This window comes from Mauremys reevesii, unplaced genomic scaffold (assembly GCF_016161935.1).
Source record: "Mauremys reevesii isolate NIE-2019 unplaced genomic scaffold, ASM1616193v1 Contig10, whole genome shotgun sequence".
Lineage (NCBI taxonomy): Eukaryota > Metazoa > Chordata > Testudines > Geoemydidae > Mauremys > Mauremys reevesii.
The window spans coordinates 225562-247120 of NW_024100716.1; the positions used below are offsets into that span (position 1 = coordinate 225562).

The window sequence follows — 21559 nt, forward strand, 5'->3', positions numbered from 1 at the left end:
TCGACCTTGCTGGGTTGAATTTGGTGTAGTGTGGATGCAATCTGATGGTATTGGCCTCCGGGAGTTTTGTGTTCCATTGTGACTGCTCTGGACAGCGCTCTCAACTCAGATGCTCTAACCAGGTAGACAGAAAAAGCCCTGGGAACTTTTGAATTTCATTTCCCGTTTGACCAGCATGGCAAGCTGATCAGCACAGGTGACCATGCAGAGCTCATCACCACAGGTGACCATGGATATTTAGGTTGGACATTAGGAAAAACTTTTTCACTCAGAGAGTGGTGAAGCACTGGAATGGGTTACCTAGGGAGGTGGTGGAATCTCCTTCCTTAGAGGATTTTAAGGTCAGGCTTGACAAAGCCCGGGCTGGGATGATTTAGTTGGGAATTGGTCCTGCTTTGAGCAGGGGGTTGGACTAGATGACCTCCTGAGGTGCCTTCCAACCCTGATATTCTATGATTCTATGGAGTCCCAGAATCGCAAAAGAGCTCCAGCATGGACCGAATGAGAGGTACCAGATCTGATCGCTGTTTGGGGAGAGGAATCCGTGCTATCAGAACACTGTTCCAAAAGATGAAATGCCCAAATATTTGAAAAAATCTCCAAGGGCATGAAGGACAGAGGCTATAACAGGGACCCACAGCAGTGCCGTGTGAAATTTAAGGAGCTCAGGCAAGTCTACCAAAGAACCAGAGAGGCAAACACATGCTCCAGGTCAGAGCCCCAGACATGCCAGTTCTATGATGAGCTGCATGCAATTCTAGGGGGTGCCCCTATAAATATCCCACCCCTGTGTGTGGGCTCCGTCAATGGATTCTCATGCCACAGGGATGCCGATTTTGGAGACGAGGAAGATGATGATAAAAAGGAGGTTGAAGATAGCATACAGCAAGCAAATGGAGAAACCGTTTTCCCCAACAGCCAGGAACTCTTTATCAACCTGGAGCCAGTACCCTCCCAACCCACCGAAGGCAGGCTCACGGACCTTGAAGGCGGAGAAGGAACCTCTGGTGAGTGTACCTTTGTAAATATAATACATGGTTTAAAAGCAAGCATGTTTAATGATTAATTTGCCCTGAAGTCCTGGAATGCATTTGGGGCCATAATAGTTACTAGAAACAGAACAGAAATCCTTTAGGGACATCTCAGTGACGCTTTCCTGGATGTACTCTCAAACCCTTTGCAAAAATTTTTTGGGGAGAGCAGCCTTATTTCGTCCTCCACGGTAGGACACTTTACCATGCCAGGCCAGTAGCATGTAGTCTAGCATCACTGCATAACAAAGCATGGCAGCGTATGGTCCCAGTGTTTGCTGACATTCAAGCAACGTCCGTTCTTTATCTCTCTGTGTTATCCTCAGGAGAGTGATATCATTCATGGTCACCTGGTTGAAATAGGGGAATTTTATTAAGGAGACATTCACAGGTGTCCGTTCCTGCTGAGCTGTTTGCCTGCAGCTGAACAGAAATCATCCCTGCAGTTAGCCACACGGTGGAGGGAGGGGTGAAGAATTGTGTGTGTGTGTGGCGGGGGGTTAGTTGGGTTTGTGCTGCACATTAACCTGAAAACCACAGCTCCTCTTTTTAAATGGCCAACCCAATATGTGCTTGGTATGGGAAATTAGGGCACTGCTGTTTGAAACCATTCCCACATGTTATGAAGGGTAAAGAAGTCAAAAGACTGTGGCTTACTGTGTATGCCTGCAAGCCAAATTCTGTTGCCTGCCAGCACTGTGTCTGTGATCTCTCACACCAAATTGGCAGGCCCTAATATAAGAGGCAAAATGCAACCTTGTAAAGAAAGAAACATGCTATGTAATGTTAACAGCTTAGTTCACCATGAAAGAGTCTACCCATTGTTCTCTAAAATGTGTCTTTTTAAATACTACTCTCCCTTTTTTTCCTCCCGCAGCTGCAAATGTTTCAATGTTCCCCCATCATCTACATCCCAGAGGTTAGCGCAGATAAGAAGGTGAAAAAAACACACTCACAATGAAATGTTCTCTGAGCTCATGCAGTCATCCCACACTGACAGAGCCCAGCAGAATGCATGGAGACAGACAATGTCAGAGTGCAAGAAAGCACGAGAGGACATGTGGAGGGAGCAAGAGGAGAGGTGGTGTCAGTGTAATGAGAGGAGGCAGGATGCAATGCTGAGGCTACTGGAGGATCAAACTGATATGTTCCGGCGTATGGTTGAGGTACAGGAAAGGCAGCAGGAAAACAGACTGCCGCTGCAGCCCCTGTGTAACCAACCGCCCTCCTCCCCAAGTTCCATAGTCTCCTCACCCAGACACTCAAGATCGTGGTGGAGGGGCCTCTGGGCACCCAACCACTTCACCCCAGAGTACAGCCCAAGCAACAGAAAGCTGGCATTCAATAAGGTTGAAGTGCAGTGTGGCCTTGTCCTTCCCTCTTCCCCTCCTCCACCACCCCACCCAGTCCTTCTCTCCTCCCCCACTCCTCCCGGGCTATCTTCCCATTTGTGTGACAAATTAATAAAGAATGCATGAATTTGAAACAATTACTTTATTGCCTCTGCAAGAGGTGATCAAAGTGGGGAGGGGAGGGTGGTTTGCTTACAGGGAAGTAGAATGAATCAAGAGGGTGGGTTTTCATAAAGGAGAAACAAACAGAACTTTCACACCGTAGCCTGGGCAGTCATGAAACTGGTTTTCAAAGCTTCTCTGATGCACAGCGCACCCTGCTGTGCTCTTCTACCTGCCCTGGTGTCTTGCTGCACGTAATCAGTGGCCAGGCAATTTGCCTCAACCTTCCACCCTGCCATAAACGTCTCCCTCTTGCTCTCACAGATATTGTGGAGCACACAGCAAGCAGTAATAACGATGAAAATATTGGTTTTGCTGAGGTCTAACTGAGTCAGTACACTGCGCCAGCGTGCTTTTAAACGTCCAAAGGCACATCCTACCACCATTCTGCACTTGCTCAGCCTATAGTTGAACAGCTCCTGACTACTGTCCAGAGTGCCTGTGTATGGCTTCATGAGCCATGGCATTAAGGGGTAGGCTGGGTCCCCAATGATACCTATAGGCATTTGAACATCTCCAACGGTTATTTTCTGGTCTGGAAAGTAAGTCCCTTGCTCCAGCCGTTCACACAGACTGGAGTTCCTAAAGTTGCGAGCGTCATGTACCTTTCCCGGCCATCCCATGTTGATGTTGGTGAAACATCCCTTGTGATCCACCAGTGCTTAAAGCACCATTGAAAAGTACCCCTTTCGGTTTAGGTACTGGGAGCCTTAGTGCTCTGGTCCCAAGATAGGGATATGGGTTCCGTCTATTGCCCCACCACATTTAGGGAATCCCATTGCAGCAAAGCCATCCACTATGACCTGCACATTTTCCAGAGTCACTACCCTTGATATCAGCAGCTCTTTGATTGCTTGGCTACTTGGATGACAGCAGCCGCCACAGTAGATTAGCCCACTCCAAATTGATTCCTGACTGACCAGTAGCTGTCTGGCATTGTAAGCTTCAACAGGGCTATCGCCACTTGTTTGTGAACTGTGAGGGCTGTTCTCATCTTGGTATTCTGGTGCTTCAGGGCAGGGGAAAGCAAGTCACAAAGTTTCACAACCACTTAGAATCATCCCAGACCTGCAACATCCCACCAGTCTGTCCTTGTTTCCCGGGCCCAGAATCGGCGTTCCACGGCATGAACCTGCCCCATTAGCACTATGATGTCCAAATTGCCAGGGCCCGTGCTTTGAGAGAACTCTGCAGCCAGGGCCTCATCACTCTTGTCACCGTGCTGCTGTCGCCTCCTTGCCTGCTTTTGACGTTTCTGGTGCTGCATATACTGTAGGATAATGTGAGTGGTGTTTACAGTGCTCATAACTGCTGTAGTGATCTGAGCGGGCTCCATGCTTGCTGTGGTATGTCGTCTGCATGGGTAACCGAGGAAAAAAGGCGAGAAACGATTGTTTGCCGTTGTTTTATGGCGGAAGGGCGGCCTGACGACATGTATCCAAAACCAGCCACAACAATATTTTTGCCCCATCAGGCACTGGGAGCTCAACAAAGAATTCCAATGAGTGGTGGAGACTGCGGGAATGTGGGATAGCTACCCAAAGTGCAACGCTCCGAAAGTTGACACTAGCCCCGGTACTGTGGCCGCACTCTGCCGACTTAATGCTTTTAGTGGTGACACACACAACTGACTGTATAAAATCGATTTCTAAAAAATCGACTTCTATAAAGTCGACATACTCTTATCCCCCTTCAGTCTCCTAGGATCACTATGCCATATTAAAAAGACATTAGGAAGATGTGTATTTTTCTCCTTTCAAAAGTAAATTGTTGTATTTCTGTCTCTTTATATGACTCCTGGCCCTGCTGAATGCAGATGATTGGAAGCACCTTCTCTCACCATTTGTATTTCTAATCTATCCTTCTACAGATGAAGTGACCCAACTGAATGCAGGATTTGTGATAAAGGAAAGACAGACATTTCTGTAAAATAGCGATGTCCTCTGGATGCGTTCTGGTATTGATTTCACTGAGGGTTCATCAAGAGAACACTTCTGGCTTTTCCACTGGTCAGTTCTCAGCTCAGCATCGATTTTAAACTACATTTGTAGATTGTCATGGAAATAAACATGCCACTGTGTGAACATGATCAGTTTTACTGGAGTTTTACGTAACAACTCAGTGACTTGTTACTTGTTGTAGCTTTATTGGTTCCGTGGAAATCCAGATTCTTATTAACGGTCTTCTTGTCATTATTTTCTATAGATTTAATTTCTAGTCCTAGCAGAAATATTTATCCTTTGCATTTATTGCTAATCGGGAAATCTTTTCACAGTTTGTTTAATTTCAGGTGTGAATTACTCAGGGATAATTTTTGCATTTATCTCCTTGGAGTCAATAAAAGTTTCAAATCTGAATTCACTTCAGGAACAACCACGTTGCTCATCTCTGAATGTCTCTACCTGGTTTCTCACTTTTACCACATGCCTGATGTGTAAACCCACCCAGCTATACCCAGAGGTGGCCTTCCCTTGTCTCCTGGTTTGTTTAATCTCAGCCTTTCCTTGTGGTGAGCCCTGGAAACTGCACAAATCATCTGGCAGGAAAACCATCCACTAAGGGGAAGACTTTCACAAAAGGATTTAATAAGAAAAAGTCACAAAGTCAAGCAGAAGAAATTATAGACATAAAAAAGCAGGAAACTTCCACCCCCTCCAAACAATGGGAAATTATACAAAGAAAGCTTATGAACCTTTTCCCACTCACTCTTGTATTTCCTGCAACTTCATACAAATCCTACAAAAACACTTGCTTTGTCTATCTACCAGGCAGAAACTTTCTCTGGGCATCATTTCTGAGAGAAAGAGTTGAAGCATTTACATCCTCACAGGGTTATTTTGTCCAGTCAAATTATTATGATATTGAACCCCCAGAGTCACCATGTCCCACATCATCATAACCTGTGTCTCCAGGAGGCAGGGACGGGGTTTCCTTCTCCATACCAGAGACAATTTCACCCCTTAGCGAGTGCTGACTCCAACCTGAAAACACCAAGAGAGACACATACAGTCGGTGGATCCACTCTATGGTTATGTGCAGCTGCAGAGCAAGGTGGAGTGCACTTTACAACAGTGGTTCTCATACTTCTTTGATGGTGGCCCCTTTTCATGTATCCATAGTAGCTGACACCTCCCCTCCCTGCCACACAAGTACATGTACCAATTTTTTTAAAAAAATCAACATGCAACTTTCACTAAATATGAAAAGCAGTAGGGCATTGAGTCAAAAAGAGCCATTAAAGTATATAGCTCTCCAGCCACCCAGCACAAAGGCAGCACTGCTGCCAGCAGCAGCTGAGACGTAACAGCAGCAACACCAGAACAAGACATCCTTACTTCTGCACTGCTGCCAGTGGCAGTGCTGCTGTCAAGGTGTCACCCCCACTCTGAACTTTAGTGTACAGATGTGGGGACCTGCATGAGATAACCCCTAATCTTATTTACCAGCTTAGATTAAAACCTGGTACTCCTCTGCCACCACCAAATGATTTAAACAATAAACAGGGAAAAGACCATTTGGAGTTTCTCTTCCCCCAAAATATCTCTATCCCAAGTTCCTATAACCCTTCCCTGGGTAGACTGGAGAGATTTCTTCACCAATTCTCTGGTGAACACCAATCCCAAAACCCCTGGATCTTAAAACAAGGAAAAATTAATCAGGTTTTAAAAAGAAAACTTTTAATTAAAGAAAAAGGGTGAAAAGGATACCTCTGAGATTAGCATGCAAGGAAATCTCACAGACAACAGATTTAAAACACAGAGGATGTCCCTCTGGCAGGGGCGGCTCTAGACAATTCGCTGCCCCAAGCACGGCGGCATGCCGTGGGGGGCGCTCTGCCGATCGCCGGGAGGGCGGCAGGCAGGCTGCCTTCGGCAGCATGCCTGCGGAGGGTCCGCTGGTCCCGTGACTCCACCGAAGCCGCAGGACCAGCGGACCCTCCGCAGGCATGCCGCTGAAGGCTGCGTGCTTGCTGCCCTCCTGGCGACCGACAGAGCGCCCCCCGCAGCATGCCGCCCCAAGCATGCGCTTGGCATGCTGGGGCCTGGAGCCGCCCCTGCCCTCTGGGCAAAACCTTAGTTACACAAATTTGATTCTCCCTCTTATGCAAAAAGAAGTCACAAAAGAAAAGAAAAGAAATCTAAGATAATTCTTCTCTAATACTCACTACTTTTAAGAAATGTTAGCTGGTGGAATCCTGGATCTTTCCACATCGGCACAAACTTACTGAACAGACAAAAGACTGATTTCCCTCCTCCCTCTTTTTTATATTTTATCTTTTTATTGGTCCTTTTGGTCAGGTGTCAGCTAGGTTATGTCAGACTCTTAACCCATTAGAGGTAAAAGAAGAGTTAACCCTTAACTGTCTGTTTATGACAGCTGCCTTCAAAACTGGGTACCCGGACAGAGCCACCACTCTCTGCTCTGGTTTCTCATGCTGCCTCAGAATAGATTCTGTGCTGCCCAGTCTGAGAACCTCTGTTCTACAGTACAGACGGGAATCGTTCCCCCTTCAGTCTTGGGTCTATGACAACTTCTAATCCATCATCTCTATATGTAGTCTGGAGAGTAAAATCTTTGGTTTCCAGACCAGGTAAAGTTGCCAAGTGCCAGATGTAGCTACCTGTCACTCCATGTACAAAACCCAAGCACTTACCAGCAAGGAGTGCTTAGTTGAGAACTTTATAACTTTCACTCTGCCCGGCAATGAACATTAGCATGTTACTCTTATCAAGTACTAATCAATGCACATTTCATCACCACTGCACCTCCTCTGGGGTGGCTGATGGTGTCTCTGCTCATGACACAATGGGGGAAGAGAGGGAGATATTGGCCAAGGACAATGGGCAAAGCCCATCCCAGATTTCACAGGACGTGTCATAGGCTCTTTAACACTGATGCAGCAGTAACAAAACTTTGGTGTATAGGATTATGCCCAAAAGATACACGTGTAGTGAACTGGTGGCAATTGAGCACATCCAGGGCATGGCAGCCACATAAGGATTGGAACCTAGATGCAGAAGGATCCTAGGTATCTTGCTGGTTTGACCACGAAGTACCACCCAGCAGGGACCCTGCTGTTCCTCTCCCCATGGCAGGCACTGAAGCCTCTGCTTTGAGGGAATGGAGAGGTGAGGGAAGGAAAGATTGCCTCACAGGCATTGGCTTGGCCAGAACTGTTCCCTTCCTGCATACCCACATTTCCAGCCCATTCTGCAGAGACAGTGTGAAGTGCAAACAATTCTCCACTCACCTGGCTGTGAATTCCTGTCATTCGCTCCAGTGACTTCCTCATCATTCTGCCCCAAAGCAGGGTCACCTTCAGTGTCAGACACTTCTCTGGCATCATCATAACCATCCCCTGTGACATCTCCAGGCAGGGCAAGGGCATCTGACGTGAAGATGTGAAGTAATTAAGAGAATATTCACAGTGAAGATAGAAATAAACTACAAGCTGCAGATGCACCAGCCTCATTGGTCCCTGGGGCTCTCTCAGCCCTTCCACCCTGAGGGATGTAAGACAAGCCCTGCTCTGGAACCCTCAGACTGAGGGGATTTACAGATCAGATTGATTTGATACATTTCAGTAGCTGGTTGAGTGGATCCTAAAGCTCCCAGATGACGAGGGGAAGGGGGAGTTCTGGAAAGAGGTGACTGGAATCTAGTTCAGAGGGATCGTTCCACAAGGCATTTGGTTACAATAATTACAAATGTAAATGACTTGGAATTGTCCAGAGTTTGTCTCCGGCTTCCTAAACTTGACATTATTTTTAAAATGTCTTTTCAATGCGTTCTCCTGATAAAGTATAAAAGGGGTAGCCATGTTAGTCTGGATTTGTAAAAGCAGCAAAGAGTCCTGTGGCACCTTATAGACTAACAGACATATTGGAGCATGAGCTTTCGCAGGTGAATACCCACTTCGTGGGATGCCTGTTGTGTAAATTTCCAGGGGCATACTTGCCCCTGGAAATTTCCACTACATGCATCCGACGAAGTGCCCCTGGAAATTTCCACTACATGCATCAGACGAAGTGGGTATTCACCCACGAAAGCTCATGCTCTAATATGTCTGTTAGTCTATAAGGTGACACAGGACGCTTTGCTGCTTTCTCCTGTTAAAGTTTACCCCATAAACTGCCATCAGTCTCCAATGTACTAACACCAGTGGGAGCTGAGCCAGCTAATAAGGGTGGGACATGGTCCCTAGGGTGTAAAATTTCTATGTCCCGCCCACCCCCCTGTCACAGTGTGACTGACAGAGCTGTATATAAGCTGCCATAGTTGCATGCCAGGAAAGGCTGGCAGGGAACATTACTGCTGTGTAAAGGTCGCTTTGATGCATTATGTTTACAAATAGTGAGTAACCCTAGTGCTCATGGCAGTGTGGGTCACAGGTCAGTGACCTGAGTCAAGTACAGCATGGACAGCTCATGAGCAAACTGCTCCTTCAGTCTCTGCAATGGGCCTCTGTCATGACCTAGGACATCACACGCTTCCCTACCCCTGGGCCTCCACACAGCTCTTGTAATGCACCTGGTCAGTGCCCTCAGCAATACGCCAATAGACAATACTGGTGGGTGAACTTTGTGGTTTTCTTAACAAACCACTATTGTTCCTACTGGGAAATACAGTTAGTTTTTCGTCAGGGTGACGTTGCTTCCAAGAGTCGGAGTCACTACTCACCTCGGCCGTCTGGAGTCTCGGGGACGTCGTTCAAGGCAGGTTCCTCCACATTATCATAATCCAACTGAGACCCCCCTGGGGAAGCTCCCTCTGGAACAGCAAACACCACACTCAGCCCCTGGCACCAACAGTGTCTCTTCAGCGCAGGTGGTGCTTATAACTAGAGTTGTTTATCATGGCACATGAGAGGGAAGTCGCAGGGGGCCCATGGTGAGAAGGCACAAGTCAGAGAACTACAGTAAAACAGGAGTCCCAGAAATAACTAGGGGCCAGTCCTGTCCTTGCAGAATCCAACAGCAGCTCTTGTATGTGTTTCAGTGGGAGCAGGATCTGGGCTTGTGCTGAGATAACAGGTTAGGACACAGGCCTGGCAAGGCCAGAGATGGTCTCTGAATCCTGCTGATCTCCTGTCTCACTGGGGAGGAGAAACCTCCCTGCTGCAGGAATTAAAGCTCCTGCTGGGAGGTCACTGTTCTGATCCTTTGAGAGCTCCTGCTCTCCACTAGCCTCTCAGGCAGCCCAGGGCTCAGCTTGGCAGCGCTCCAGCTTCTCAGCAGAACTGGCTCATCTGCTCAGTGTCTCCTTCCCCAGCCACAGGCTAAACTCCCAAAGGGCCCAAATTCATGGACTCCCTTGAGAGCAGCTGGGGTAGAAAGGCTGCCCTGTTTACAGTTAGAGATGGGCCCAAGCCAGGAAGTTCAGATACAAGATTTTGCTTTAGCCTGTTATAGTGACAGGTGCCAGCCCCAAAACTGAGATCCGGAGCTGGGGGTCAGAATCTGCAAATTCCCTTCCCCTAAAATTCTGGTGGGTTCAGATCACTGAGTTGGGCTGAGCCCATCTGTAATTATAATATAGGACAATATTCCCCCCCCCCCACACACTCAGAGATGAAAGAGGAGCCCTGCTGGGTACTGACGCCTTCCACCCAAAGACACTGACCCATCTCCGCCAGCTCTTCACCTGAAGAGGTCACTGGGAGCCACTCCCAGGGGTGTGTGCTCAGGAGATGGTCACATGTTCCCATCCTGAGATTCTGGCAGAAATCCTGTTCAATGGGATTAGACCTGACTGTGTAAGATGGGAAACATGTGAGGGGAAATGGCTGCAATTGCAGAAAGTGTCATAGAAATTCTGTTCTCTGCTCAGATTTGGGTCTCTTGGCCTGAGTCTGCCCCTCCCCCATTACCTTGTTCTGATCCAGGATCATTTTCCCCCTCGCTGTCCCCGGTGTAATACTGCAGCTTCGCCACTGAGTCATCTGAATAGGAGACTGGAGAGACGAGAACCAGAAATTCATCAGTAAGAACAGCAGAACTGTGGGACTGGGAACACATTTGGGGCCTGGAGTGGGATTTCTGGTCTCAGTCTATTCCTTCTTCTGCAGGACATGGTGACTCACAGCAACTCTGAGCAGTGAGAGGCTGACACAGACTCCCCAAGAGAAATCTCCATGTCACTCTGGTAAATGTGACTGAGGGGATGCTACAATCTGACCTGAAATATACTGGGGTGTGTGAAGGGCACGTCTCTGGCTGCTGGTCCAGGGAACTTCCATAATGGTCCAGGCCTCCTCAACCACAGAGGGGATTCCTCCTTCTTCAGGGAAATACCCACCTCCCCCATGAATCAGTCAATCAGCTCTCCATGGTGTTTCCCGATTAGGCCAAGATAGGCCCAGAGCAGAGTCTGTGATTCACTGTAACCATTTTGTCAGTGGTGTTGGGGGATGCCCTGAGCATGTTCCCAGAGCCCCACCACAGCACAGCCCTTGGGCAGGATGTTCCCATTGAGACAAAATGGCACAAAGGATAACAGGCCATGACTCAAACTCATGAGGCTCTCCTGCGCTGATCTCTCTACTCCGGGGCAGGAAGGAGCCGACACAGCTGACCAGTGGCTGTGGTGGGAGGGGAGTACAGAACATCCCCTGCTCCAATGCTCCAGAGAATTTTCAAATGATAGTTTAGCCTGGCCCCAGATATTCGCTTTCTTGACCCCTCACTGGTTACACTCCAAGGCTGCAGGACAGGCAGAGTGACATTAACAGTCCCTACACTTGGGAAACTCAGTGTATGGTGGGAAGGAAGCCCATCTCCCTCAGTCTACATGAGTAACTGCTGTCTCACCACAGACCCAGCTCCCACAGCTAGAGCTTGGCAAAAATAACAAACACCAAACCCAAACAAAAACAAACAAACAAACAAAAAACAGATGGTTTGGTTCTCGGCTATTGGGGAGGGGGAAAGCAAAAAAACCAACAACAAAACCCAACAACATTGTTTTGAGTTGAGCCAAAAATGACTTTTTTTTTCTTTTTTTTGGCAAATTGAAAAGTAAAATAAATAGTTTAATGTTGAATGAAACCATTTGGTGTTCTTTTGGGCATTAGTCATTTTTTGTTTGTTTGTTTTTATAGATAAAATTAAAGGAAATTTCTAATGTAAAAATACTATTAAATTGAAAAAAAAATGTTTTCTTTAGAAAATGTTGAAATGAAATGAATTGTTCGGTGCGTATTTGGAACAAATGGGTGAAATTGACAGGAATTTGTGAAATGTTTTGGTGTGTCTGAACCCGCATTTTTCGTCAAACATTTTGTAATGAAGACTTGTGCCCAGCGCCAATGAGAAGCTCACAGGGCTGAAGCTGCTGTGATTTATCTCTGGGCCAGGGCCTCAGAGGGAAAGGGCATTAGATAGCTGCTCCCTGTGAAGAGTGACAGGTTTCAGAGTGGTAGCCCTATTAGTCTGTATCAGCAAAAAGAACAGGAGTACTTGTGGCACCTTAGAGAGTAACAAATTTATTTGGGCATCTGATGAAGTGGGTTTTAGCCCACAAAAGCTTATGCCCAAATACATTTGTTAGTCTCTAAGGAGCTACAAGTACTCCTTGTTCTTTTTGTTAAGAGTGAGACACACAGACCTGAGCGACTGAACATCTCCTGCTTCTTTCTCATCAGGTTATAATCAATCTCCTCGTACACAGCCTCAGAGAAGGGATCCAAGGGTCTTCTGGAGCCTGAAAACAAAGGGCAGGGTTTGCACAGGGTCATTGAAACCAGAGATGGGAAACACTATGGGATCATCCAGCCCCTCCTCCTGGGCCCAGTGTGAGCCTGAAGCTACAGCACATTCCCAGTGCTGGAATTTAAATGAGCCAGGGGACAGGGTTTCTTTCCACAAAAGCTCTTTGTTGATGGTTCCCAGGGCTAATTTGCTGTCTGGAAGCTTCCTCACATTCATCTTAAATGTTCCCTCTTTAATCTCATCCCATTATTCCTGGCTATTGACCTTTGGAGCAGTTTAAATAATTCTTCCCCTACACTGGTGTTTATCTGCAAAATGATGATAACACTTTTTTTCCCATCGAGTTTAAGGCCAGGTGGGACCATTAGAACATCTAGTCTAATCTCCTGTATAACACGGGCCACTGCATTTCACCCAGATACCCCTAGGTTTGAGCCCAGAGATGCATTTAGACTAAAGCATTTCAGTCCTCAGAAGAATAAGCTCTTGTGTGCCACAGGCAGAAAACAGGAGTGACTAAGGTACCACCAATGTCCCAGGCCCCAGCAATAGCAGGGAACTGATGAGATGAGAGATGCCTAGATAATACTGGCAGGTGATTCATGGTCCATGGTTCAGAGGAAAATGAAAATCCACCAAGGTCCCTTTTTGCCAATCTGACCTGGGGGAAAATTCCTTCCTGACCCCAAATCTGACAATTGGTGTGACCCTGAGCATGTGGAAAAGACAAATCAGCCAGATATCTTAGAAACAGGTTTCTCTATAGCACCTCAGAGGACTGGTCCAGCCCATCCAGTGTCACAGCTCCATTTGTAGTTAATGTCTGATGCTTCAGAGGAGGGCAAGAAACAAAACACAAATAAGAGGGCTTCCCAGAATTCCTTCCTGACCCTTGTGGGTGACCTGCTGAAGCCCTGAAGCATGAGATCCGACTATGGGCATTGTCTTACTGGAAAGTTGTGAATGTTACATGTATGTTGATGGCAATCCCATTCTCCATCTTCTTGCCAAGGAGCTGGTAGCTAAAGTTTGTATCGTGTGCTATACATGTAAAATCCCCTACAAGTGCTAGGTTTGAGTATAATACAGTATAATGCTCCCTTCCCACATTTCTCCCTCCTAAGATTGTCTTTTCTACTGGATCACTCTCTTCAAAACTATTTACCAGAGCTCGATTTTTATATACTTTTTTCCTGACAATATTTCCAATTTCTCTAGCTGCCTTTTCCATGATGTCTCTCCTTGATATTCCTCTTGATATGTCTCTTCCATAGATATTCAGAACCCCTCCCTGGGATAGATTTAGGGTGACCAGATGTCCTGATTTTATAGGGACAGTCCTGATTTGGGGGTCTTTTTCTTATATAGGCTCCTATTACCCCCCACCCCCGTCCCGATTTTTCACATTTGCTATCTGGTCACCCTAGATTGTGCAACCCCAGGCAGGGGCGACTCTAGGCACCAGTGAAGCAAGCAGCTGCTTGGGGCAGCCCATTTGCAGGGGCGGCAGCTGGCAGGGATCCAGCCTGGGAGCTGAGAAACAACAGGGGGCCCTGGGAGGTGTAGTTCCTTGGTTAGCTCCCTGCCTATAGAGCCAGCCCTGGATCAGGGAAAGAACTACATTTCCCAGCATTCCCTTGGCCACTATCAACAGGAAGGGAGGGGGAGGGAGTATTGTAGCTAAAACTTCATGCTGCAGCTTGCTGTGAATGGAGAGCTCACTGCTAGAGTGAAGTGGCCATGTGAATGGGGAACAAGTGTGCACAAGGAGTAGAAGGCTTTGGCCCAGATATCCCCTTCAGAAGACATCCCCAGACTGGATTAGGGATACTGGTGTGACCCTCACCTTGCAGCCCCCAAAGAAGGAATTTGGTGGACTAAATGGACAGTGCCCCTCTCTATCTGAATCATAGAATCATAGAATATCAGGGTTGGAAGGGACCTCAGGAGGTCATCTAGTCCAACCCCCTGCTCAAAGCAGGACCTAATCCCCAATTTAATAATCCCAGACAGGGCTTTGTCAAGCCTGACCTTAAAAATCTCTAAGGAAGGAGATTCCACCACCTCCCTAGGTAACCCATTCCAGTGCTTCACCACCCTCCTAGTGAAAAAGTTTTTCCTAATATCCAACCTAAACCTCCCCCACTGCAACTTGAGACCATTACTCCTTGTTCTGTTATCTGCTACCACTGAGAACAGTCTAGATCCATCCTCTTTGGAAACCCCCTTTCAGATAGTTGAATGCAGCTATCAAATCCCCCCTCATTCTTCTCTTCTGCAGACTAAACAATCCCAGTTCCCTCAGCCTCTCCTCATAACTCATGTGCTCCAGCCCCTTAATCATTTTTGTTGCCCCCCACTGGACTCTTTCCAATTTTTCCACATCCTTCTTGTAGTGTGGGGCCCAAAACTGGACACAGTACTCCAGATGAGGCCTCACCAATGTCGAATAGAGGGGAATGATCACGTCCCTCGATCTGCTGGCAATGCCCCTACTTATACAGCCCAAAATGCCATTAACCTCCTTGGCAACAAGGGCACACTGTTGACTCATATCCAGCTTCTCATCCATTGTAACCCCTAGGTCCTTTTCTGCAGAACTGCTTCCAAGCCATTCGGTCCCTAGTCTGTAACAGTGAATGGGATTCTTCTGTCCTCAGTGCTGGACTCTGCACTTGTCCTTGTTGAACCTCATCAGGGTTTTTTTGGCCCAGTCCTCTAATTTGTCTACTTCCCTCTGTATACTATCCCTACCCTCCAGCGTATCTACCATTCCTCCCAGTTTAGTGTCATCTGCAAACTTGCTGAGAGTGCAGTCCACACCATCCCCAGTGTATACCCCAAATTAAGAAAAACAGTAAAAGAACTAAAAAAGAGCCACCGTGGCTTAACAACCATGTAAAAGAAGCAGTGAGAGATAAAAAGACTTCCTTTAAAAAGTGGAAGTCAAATCCTAGTGAGGCAAATAGAAAGGAGCACAAACACTGCCAACTTAAGTGCAAGAGTGTAATAAGAAAAGCCAAAGAGGAGTTTGAAGAACGGCTAGCCAAAAACTCCAAAGGTAATAACAAAATGTTTTTTAAGTACATCAGAAGCAGGAAGCCTGCTAAACAACCAGTGGGGCCCCTTGATGATCAAAATACAAAAGGAGCGCTTAAAGATGATAAAGTCATTGTGGAGAAACTAAATGGATTCTTTGCTTCAGTCTTCACGGCTGAGGATGTTAGGGAGATTCCCAAACCTGAGCTGGCTTTTGTAGGTGGAAAATCTGAGGAACTGTCACAGATTGAAGTGTCACTAGAGGAGGTTTTGGAATTAATTGATAAACTCAACATTAACAAGTCACCGGGACCAGATGGCATTCACCCAAGAATTCTGAAAGAACTCAAATGTGAAGTTGCGGAACTATTAACTAAGGTTTGTAACCTGTCCTTTAAATCGGCTTCGGTACCCAATGATTGGAAGTTAGCTAATGTAACGCCAATATTTAAAAAGGGCTCTAGGGGTGATCCCGGCAATTACAGACCGGTAAGTCTAACGTCGGTACCGGGCAAATTAGTTGAAACAATAGTAAAGAATAAAATTGTCAGACACATAGAAAAACATAAACTCTTGAGCAATAGTCAACATGGTTTCTGTAAAGGGAAATCGTATCTTACTAATCTATTAGAGTTCTTTGAAGGGGTCAACAAACATGTGGACAAGGGGGATCCGGTGGACATAGTATACTTAGATTTCCAGAAAGCCTTTGACAAGGTCCCTCACCAAAGGCTCTTACGTAAATTAAGCTGTAATGGGATAAAAGGGAAGGTCCTTTCATGGACTGAGAACTGGTTAAAGGACAGGGAACAAAGGGCAGGAATTAATGGTAAATTCTCAGAATGGAGAGGGGTAACTAGTGGTGTTCCCCAAGGGTCAGTCCTAGGACCAATCCTATTCAATTTATTCATAAATGATCTGGAGAAAGGGGTAAACAGTGAGGTGGCAAAGTTTGCAGATGATACTAAACTACTCAAGATAGTTAAGACCAAAGCAGATTGTGAAGAACTTCAAAAAGATCTCACAAAACTAACTGACTGGGCAACAAAATGGCAAATGAAAAATAATGTGGATAAATGTAAGGTAATGCACATTGGAAAAAATAACCCCAACTATACATACAACATGATGGGGGCTAATTTAGCTACAACAAGTCAGGAAAAAGATCTTGGCGTCATCGTGGATAGTTCTCTAAAGATGTCCACGCAATGTGCAGAGGCGGTCAAAAAAGCAAACAGGATGTTAGGAATCATTAAAAAGGGATAGAGAATAAGACTGAGAATACATTATTGCCCTTATATAAATCCATGGTATGCCCACATCTCGAATACTGTGTACAGGTATGGTCTCCTCACCTCAAAAAAGATATTCTAGCACTAGAAAAGGTTCAGAAAAGGGCAACTAAAATGATTAGGGGTTTAGAGAGGGTCCCATATGAGGAAAGATTAAAGAGGCTAGGACTCTTCAGCTTGGAAAAGAGAAGACTAAGGGGGGACATGATAGAGGTATATAAAATCATGAGTGATGTTGAGAAAGTGGATAAGGAAAAGTTATTTACTTATTCCCATAATACAAGAACTAGGGGGTCACCAAATGAAATTAATAGGCAGCAGGTTTAAAACAAATAAAAGGAAGTTCTTCTTCACGCAGCGCACAGTCAACTTGTGGAACTCCTTACCTAAGGAGGTTGTGAAGGCTAGGACTATAACAATGTTTAAAAGGGGATTGGATAAAATCATGGTGGCTAAGTCCATAAATGGCTATTAGCCAGGATGGGTAAGAATGGTGTCCCTAGCCTCTGTTCGTCAGAGGATGGAGATGGATGGCAGGAGAGAGATCACTTGATCATTGCCTGCTAGGTTCACTTCCTCTGGGGCACCTGGCATTGGCCACTGTCGGTAGACAGATACTGGGCTAGATGGACCTTTGGTCTGACCCAGTACGGCCTTTCTTATGTTCTTATGTTCTTATCCTCCAGATCATTAATGAAGATATTGAACAAAACTGGCCGCAGGACCAATCCTTGGGGCACTCTGCTTGATGGAGCCATTGATCACTACCCGTTGAGCCTGACGATCTAACCAGCTTTCTATCCACCTTATAGTCCATTCATCCAGCCCATACTTCCTTAACTTGCTGGCAAGAATACTGTGGGAGACTGTATCAAAAGCTTTGCTAAAGTCCAGAAATAGCACATCCACTGCTTTCCCCTCATCCACAGAGCCGGTTATCTCATCATAGAAGGCAATTAGGTTAGTCAGGCATGACTTGCCCTTGGTGAATCCATGCTGACTGTTCCCAATCACTTTCCTCTCCTCTAAGTGCTTCAGAATTGATTCCCTGAGGACCTGCTCCATAATTTTTCCAGGGACTGAGGTGAGACTGACTGGCCTGTAGTTCCCCAGATCCTCCTTCTTCCCTTTTTTAAAGATGGGCACTACAGTAGCCTTCTTCCAGTCATCCAGGACCTCCCCCGTTCACCATGAGTTTTCAAAGATAATGGTCAATGGCTCTGCAATCACATCCACCAACTCTTTTAGCACCCTTGGATGCAGCGCATCCCTCCCCATGGACTTGTTCTTGTCCAGTTTTCCTAAATAGTCCCGAAACACTTCTTTCTCCACAGAGGGCTGGTCACCTCCTCCCCATACTGTGCTGCCCAGTGCAGCAGTATGGAAGCTGATCTTGTTTGTGAAGACAGAGGCAAAAAAAACATTGAGTACATTAGCTTTTTCCACATCCTCTGTCACTAGGCCCACACTTTCCTTGACTTTCTTCTTGTTGCTAACATACCTGAAGAAACCCTTCTTGTTACTCTTAACATCTCTTGCTAGCTGCAACTCCAAGTGTGATTTGGCCTTCCTGATTTCACTCCTGCATGCCTGAGCAATATTTTTATACTCCTCCCTGGTCATTTGTCCAATCTTCCACTTCTTGTAAGCTTCTTTTTTGCGTTTAAGATTAGCAAGGATTTCACTGTTAAGCCAAGCTGGTAGCCTGCCATATTCACTATTCTTTCTACACATCAGGATGTTTTCTTCCTGCAACCTCAATAAGGATTCTTTAAAATACATCGAGCTCTCCTGGACTCCTTTCCCCCTCATGTTATTTTTCCAAAGGGATCCTGCCCATCAGTTCCCTGAGGGAGTCAAAGTCTGCTTTTCTGAAGTCCAGGGTCCGTATTCTGCTGCTCTCCTTTCTTCCTTGTGTCAGGATCCTGAACTCAACCATCTCATGGTCACTGCCTCCCAGGTTCCCATCCACTTTTGCTTCCCCTACTAACTCTTCTCTGTTTGTGAGCAGCAGGTCAAGAAGAGCTCTGTCCCTGGTTGGTTCCTCCAGCACTTGGACCAGGAAATTGTCCCCTACACTTTCCTAAAACTTCCTGGATTGTCTGTGCACCACTGTATTGCTTTCCCAGGAGATATCAGGGTGATTAAAATCTCCCATGAGAACCAGGGCCTGTGATCTAGTAACTTCTGCTAGTTGCCAGAAGAAAGCCTCGTCCACCTCATCCCCTTGGTCTGGTGGTCTATAGCAAGCCTAGCAAGGGAGATAGAAGCCCATTTTCAACAGCCTTTTTTTTTAAGTTTTATTTGTTTAAAACGAAGACAGTGATATTGCATTGGCAAATTCCCCATAGAAACAAAGAGTGGAACAAAAGAATAATAAAGGCACCTCGACTTTTCCTCATTTATGGAGGACAGTCTTATAATATGCATCCAGATATCTTCCAATCACACAAGCTGAAAATTGTTCCACTTTACTACAGTTCTGTAACCATATGGGAACCAATCCTGTTTGTGTTCTGTGCACATCCAAAATTCCTGCTGAATGACCCGCCCTGGGAGCAAGTTATCAGTGACCCAGGGCTGGGGTGGAAGAAGGGTGCACGTAGGGAGAGGGGGCGGAGAGCCCAGGGCAGGGGTGGCAGGGGGTGCAGGTGGAGGGGCTGGGGCAGGAGGGGTGTGTAGGGAGGGGCACTGCTGGGGTGGCAGGGGAGCCCAGAGCTGGGGCAGCACGGGGTGTATGGTGGAGTGCCTAGGGCTGGGGTGGCAGGGGGCGGCAGGGGGTGCGGGTGGGGGAGAGAGCCCATGGCTGGGGCTGAAGGGGGGGTGTGGGTCAGGGGGGAGAGTCCAGGGCTGGGGCAGCAGGGGGTGCAGGTGTAGGGAAGAGCCCAGAGCTAGGGCGGCACAGGGTGTGTGTGGGGGAGAGCTCAGGTCTGGGTTGGCAGGGAGTGCGGGTCGGGGGGGGAGAACCCAGGGCTGGGATGGCAGGGGGGTGATGGTCGGGGGAGACCCAGAGCTGGGGTGGCAGGGGTGCAGGTGGGAGAGCCCAGGGCTCGGGCAGCAGGGGCTGCGGGGATCCCAGGTCTGGGGTGGGGGCAGCCAATTTTTTTTTTTTGCTTGAGGAGGCAAAAAACCTAGATCTGGCCCTGACCCCAGGCGGTATCTTTGGGAATCACTGTATTAAACCTATGAATGGTTTATGTTCTACTGCATGTGGGAGGGTTACCACAGCTCCTCCAGGAAGAAAAAACTGTGTGTGTGTGTGTGTGTGTGGCGGGGGCGGGGGGAGGGTTGATTAAGGTGAACCAATGAGATTGTAACAACTCCAGAAAGGTAACAGCCTTTAGGTTGGTTTACACAGACTGGTTCAAACTGGGTTACCAGAGACCATGAGACAAAGAAAGACTTCTGGTATGAAAGGCTGAGTTTAAACAGACTCAGGGCCTTCATTTTGATTCAACAATTGGGCAGGACCTTCTGTCCACGGGGATCCCAACACTGAATAGTTGCAGGGACGTTGGTCTACCAGGCTGCCCATGAGGAAGACAGGTGAATTCTGGTGTGTTCAGCAAGTGTGGAGGAATTTTTATTGTTTTTAAAGTGTTCCTTGTGATAGTTTCATCCTACTAACAAGGTGCAGTCTGCTGAGAGAGAGCTGGGTGGTGACTTGTAACTGCTGGCAATACACTGCTCATAGCCGTTGTGGGGAACGCACAGCATGGGGGCTGGCCTGTAGGTAGACTGGTTTGTTGTGGGTATCGCAGTGGAAGGCAGAGGGCTGTGCAGCATTAAACACCCTAAGCCACAAATAGGTGGGACAGGAGGTTACCACCCAGAGACAGGTGATGGCTGGAAGCCTGAGTAGGCACTTCTGGAGTTGATCACGGGAGGGTGGGGAGATAAAGATGTAGCTTTTCTGAAACTGTAAAGGTCCCTAGCTAGTATCATCTCCAGATTTCATGGCTGGGCTGTTCCACTAACAAAATATTAAATGAGAGAGGAGTTAGGCGCCCTCGGCCACCCCACCCAGCCCGGTATCGCCCCTCACCCTCACACCCTGCAGCCCCCTGCTATTGCAGAGGCATTTCACACAGTGACACCAAACAGGACCCACCTCTGCGCTGTGCCTTGGCACTTCGCACCTGCGCCCCCAGGATGATTAAGACCAGGCAGAGCAGGGCCCCCAGGATAATGCAGATGACCACGGGCACTGTGACTCTCCCACTGTCAGTCTGAGGGCGGCGTTGGGGAGCTGTATGGAAATGAACATGCACAAGGGAGAGATTATCCTGTGAGAGTCAGGGGGCAGGAAGGGACAGGGAGCTCCCCAGTCACTCATTGCACGGCCCAGGACAGCAGGGTAATGGACTAGGACAATCTATGTGCCATGGGGGCAGCTCACAGGCTGCTGTTTAAATCATGGACCCCTGCTCTGTCAGCTGGAGCCAGCAGACAGGCATCCTCTGGATCAGCAGCGCCTGCAGCTCCCACCCAGGTGTCATTTGCCCTCAGATTTCACAGGCCATAGAAAGGAGCTCCTTCCCTCAGGCTGCAGCTTGCAGCTCATCCACTGTCACCCAGCACCAGGGAAATTTAACCTTGATGGGAAGAGGGGGATGCTTTAACTGGGGTATTTGGAGAATCTGTCCTCTCTGTCAGACCTGCAAAGGGAAAGGGAGGAGAGTTGGAGCCTGGAGTGAGGGGGAGGTGACGTGTTTGTTCCCAGGGGGAACCTCAACTCCGAGAGTCCCTGGTTGTCTCCAGCTGTTACCTCCACAAGCTCCATCAGAGCAGCACAGAGATGCAGGGGTTATGTGGGCTGATGCCTGAGCCAATCTGACCCCACAAAGGTCCCACCTCACAGCATCCATGATGCTCCTGCACACAGGAGATGGGAGGGCCTGGTCTGGGACCAAGGGGGGGTGAGGGGAGGGGGGGCTGATCCATCCTCCTCCCTGAAAATTACAGCATGTAGC

At 47.5% G+C, this 21559-nt stretch overlaps 1 protein-coding gene across 1 annotated transcript in view; it reads right to left on the bottom strand.

Annotated features, from left to right (window-relative positions):
• Positions 1-814: 814 nt before the first annotated feature.
• The window catches only part of LOC120392549 (scavenger receptor cysteine-rich type 1 protein M130-like), a 69411-nt gene continuing 48666 nt past the window's right edge, over positions 815-21559 (bottom strand). Inside the window, exons 9-14 of the mRNA XM_039517367.1 lie at positions 20698-20835; positions 12152-12247; positions 10416-10499; positions 9227-9316; positions 7797-7934; positions 815-1017 (exon numbers count right to left, since the gene is read on the bottom strand). Coding sequence (XP_039373301.1) covers positions 815-1017; positions 7797-7934; positions 9227-9316; positions 10416-10499; positions 12152-12247; positions 20698-20835 — 749 coding nt within the window. The remainder of the gene's footprint in view (positions 1018-7796; positions 7935-9226; positions 9317-10415; positions 10500-12151; positions 12248-20697; positions 20836-21559) is intronic.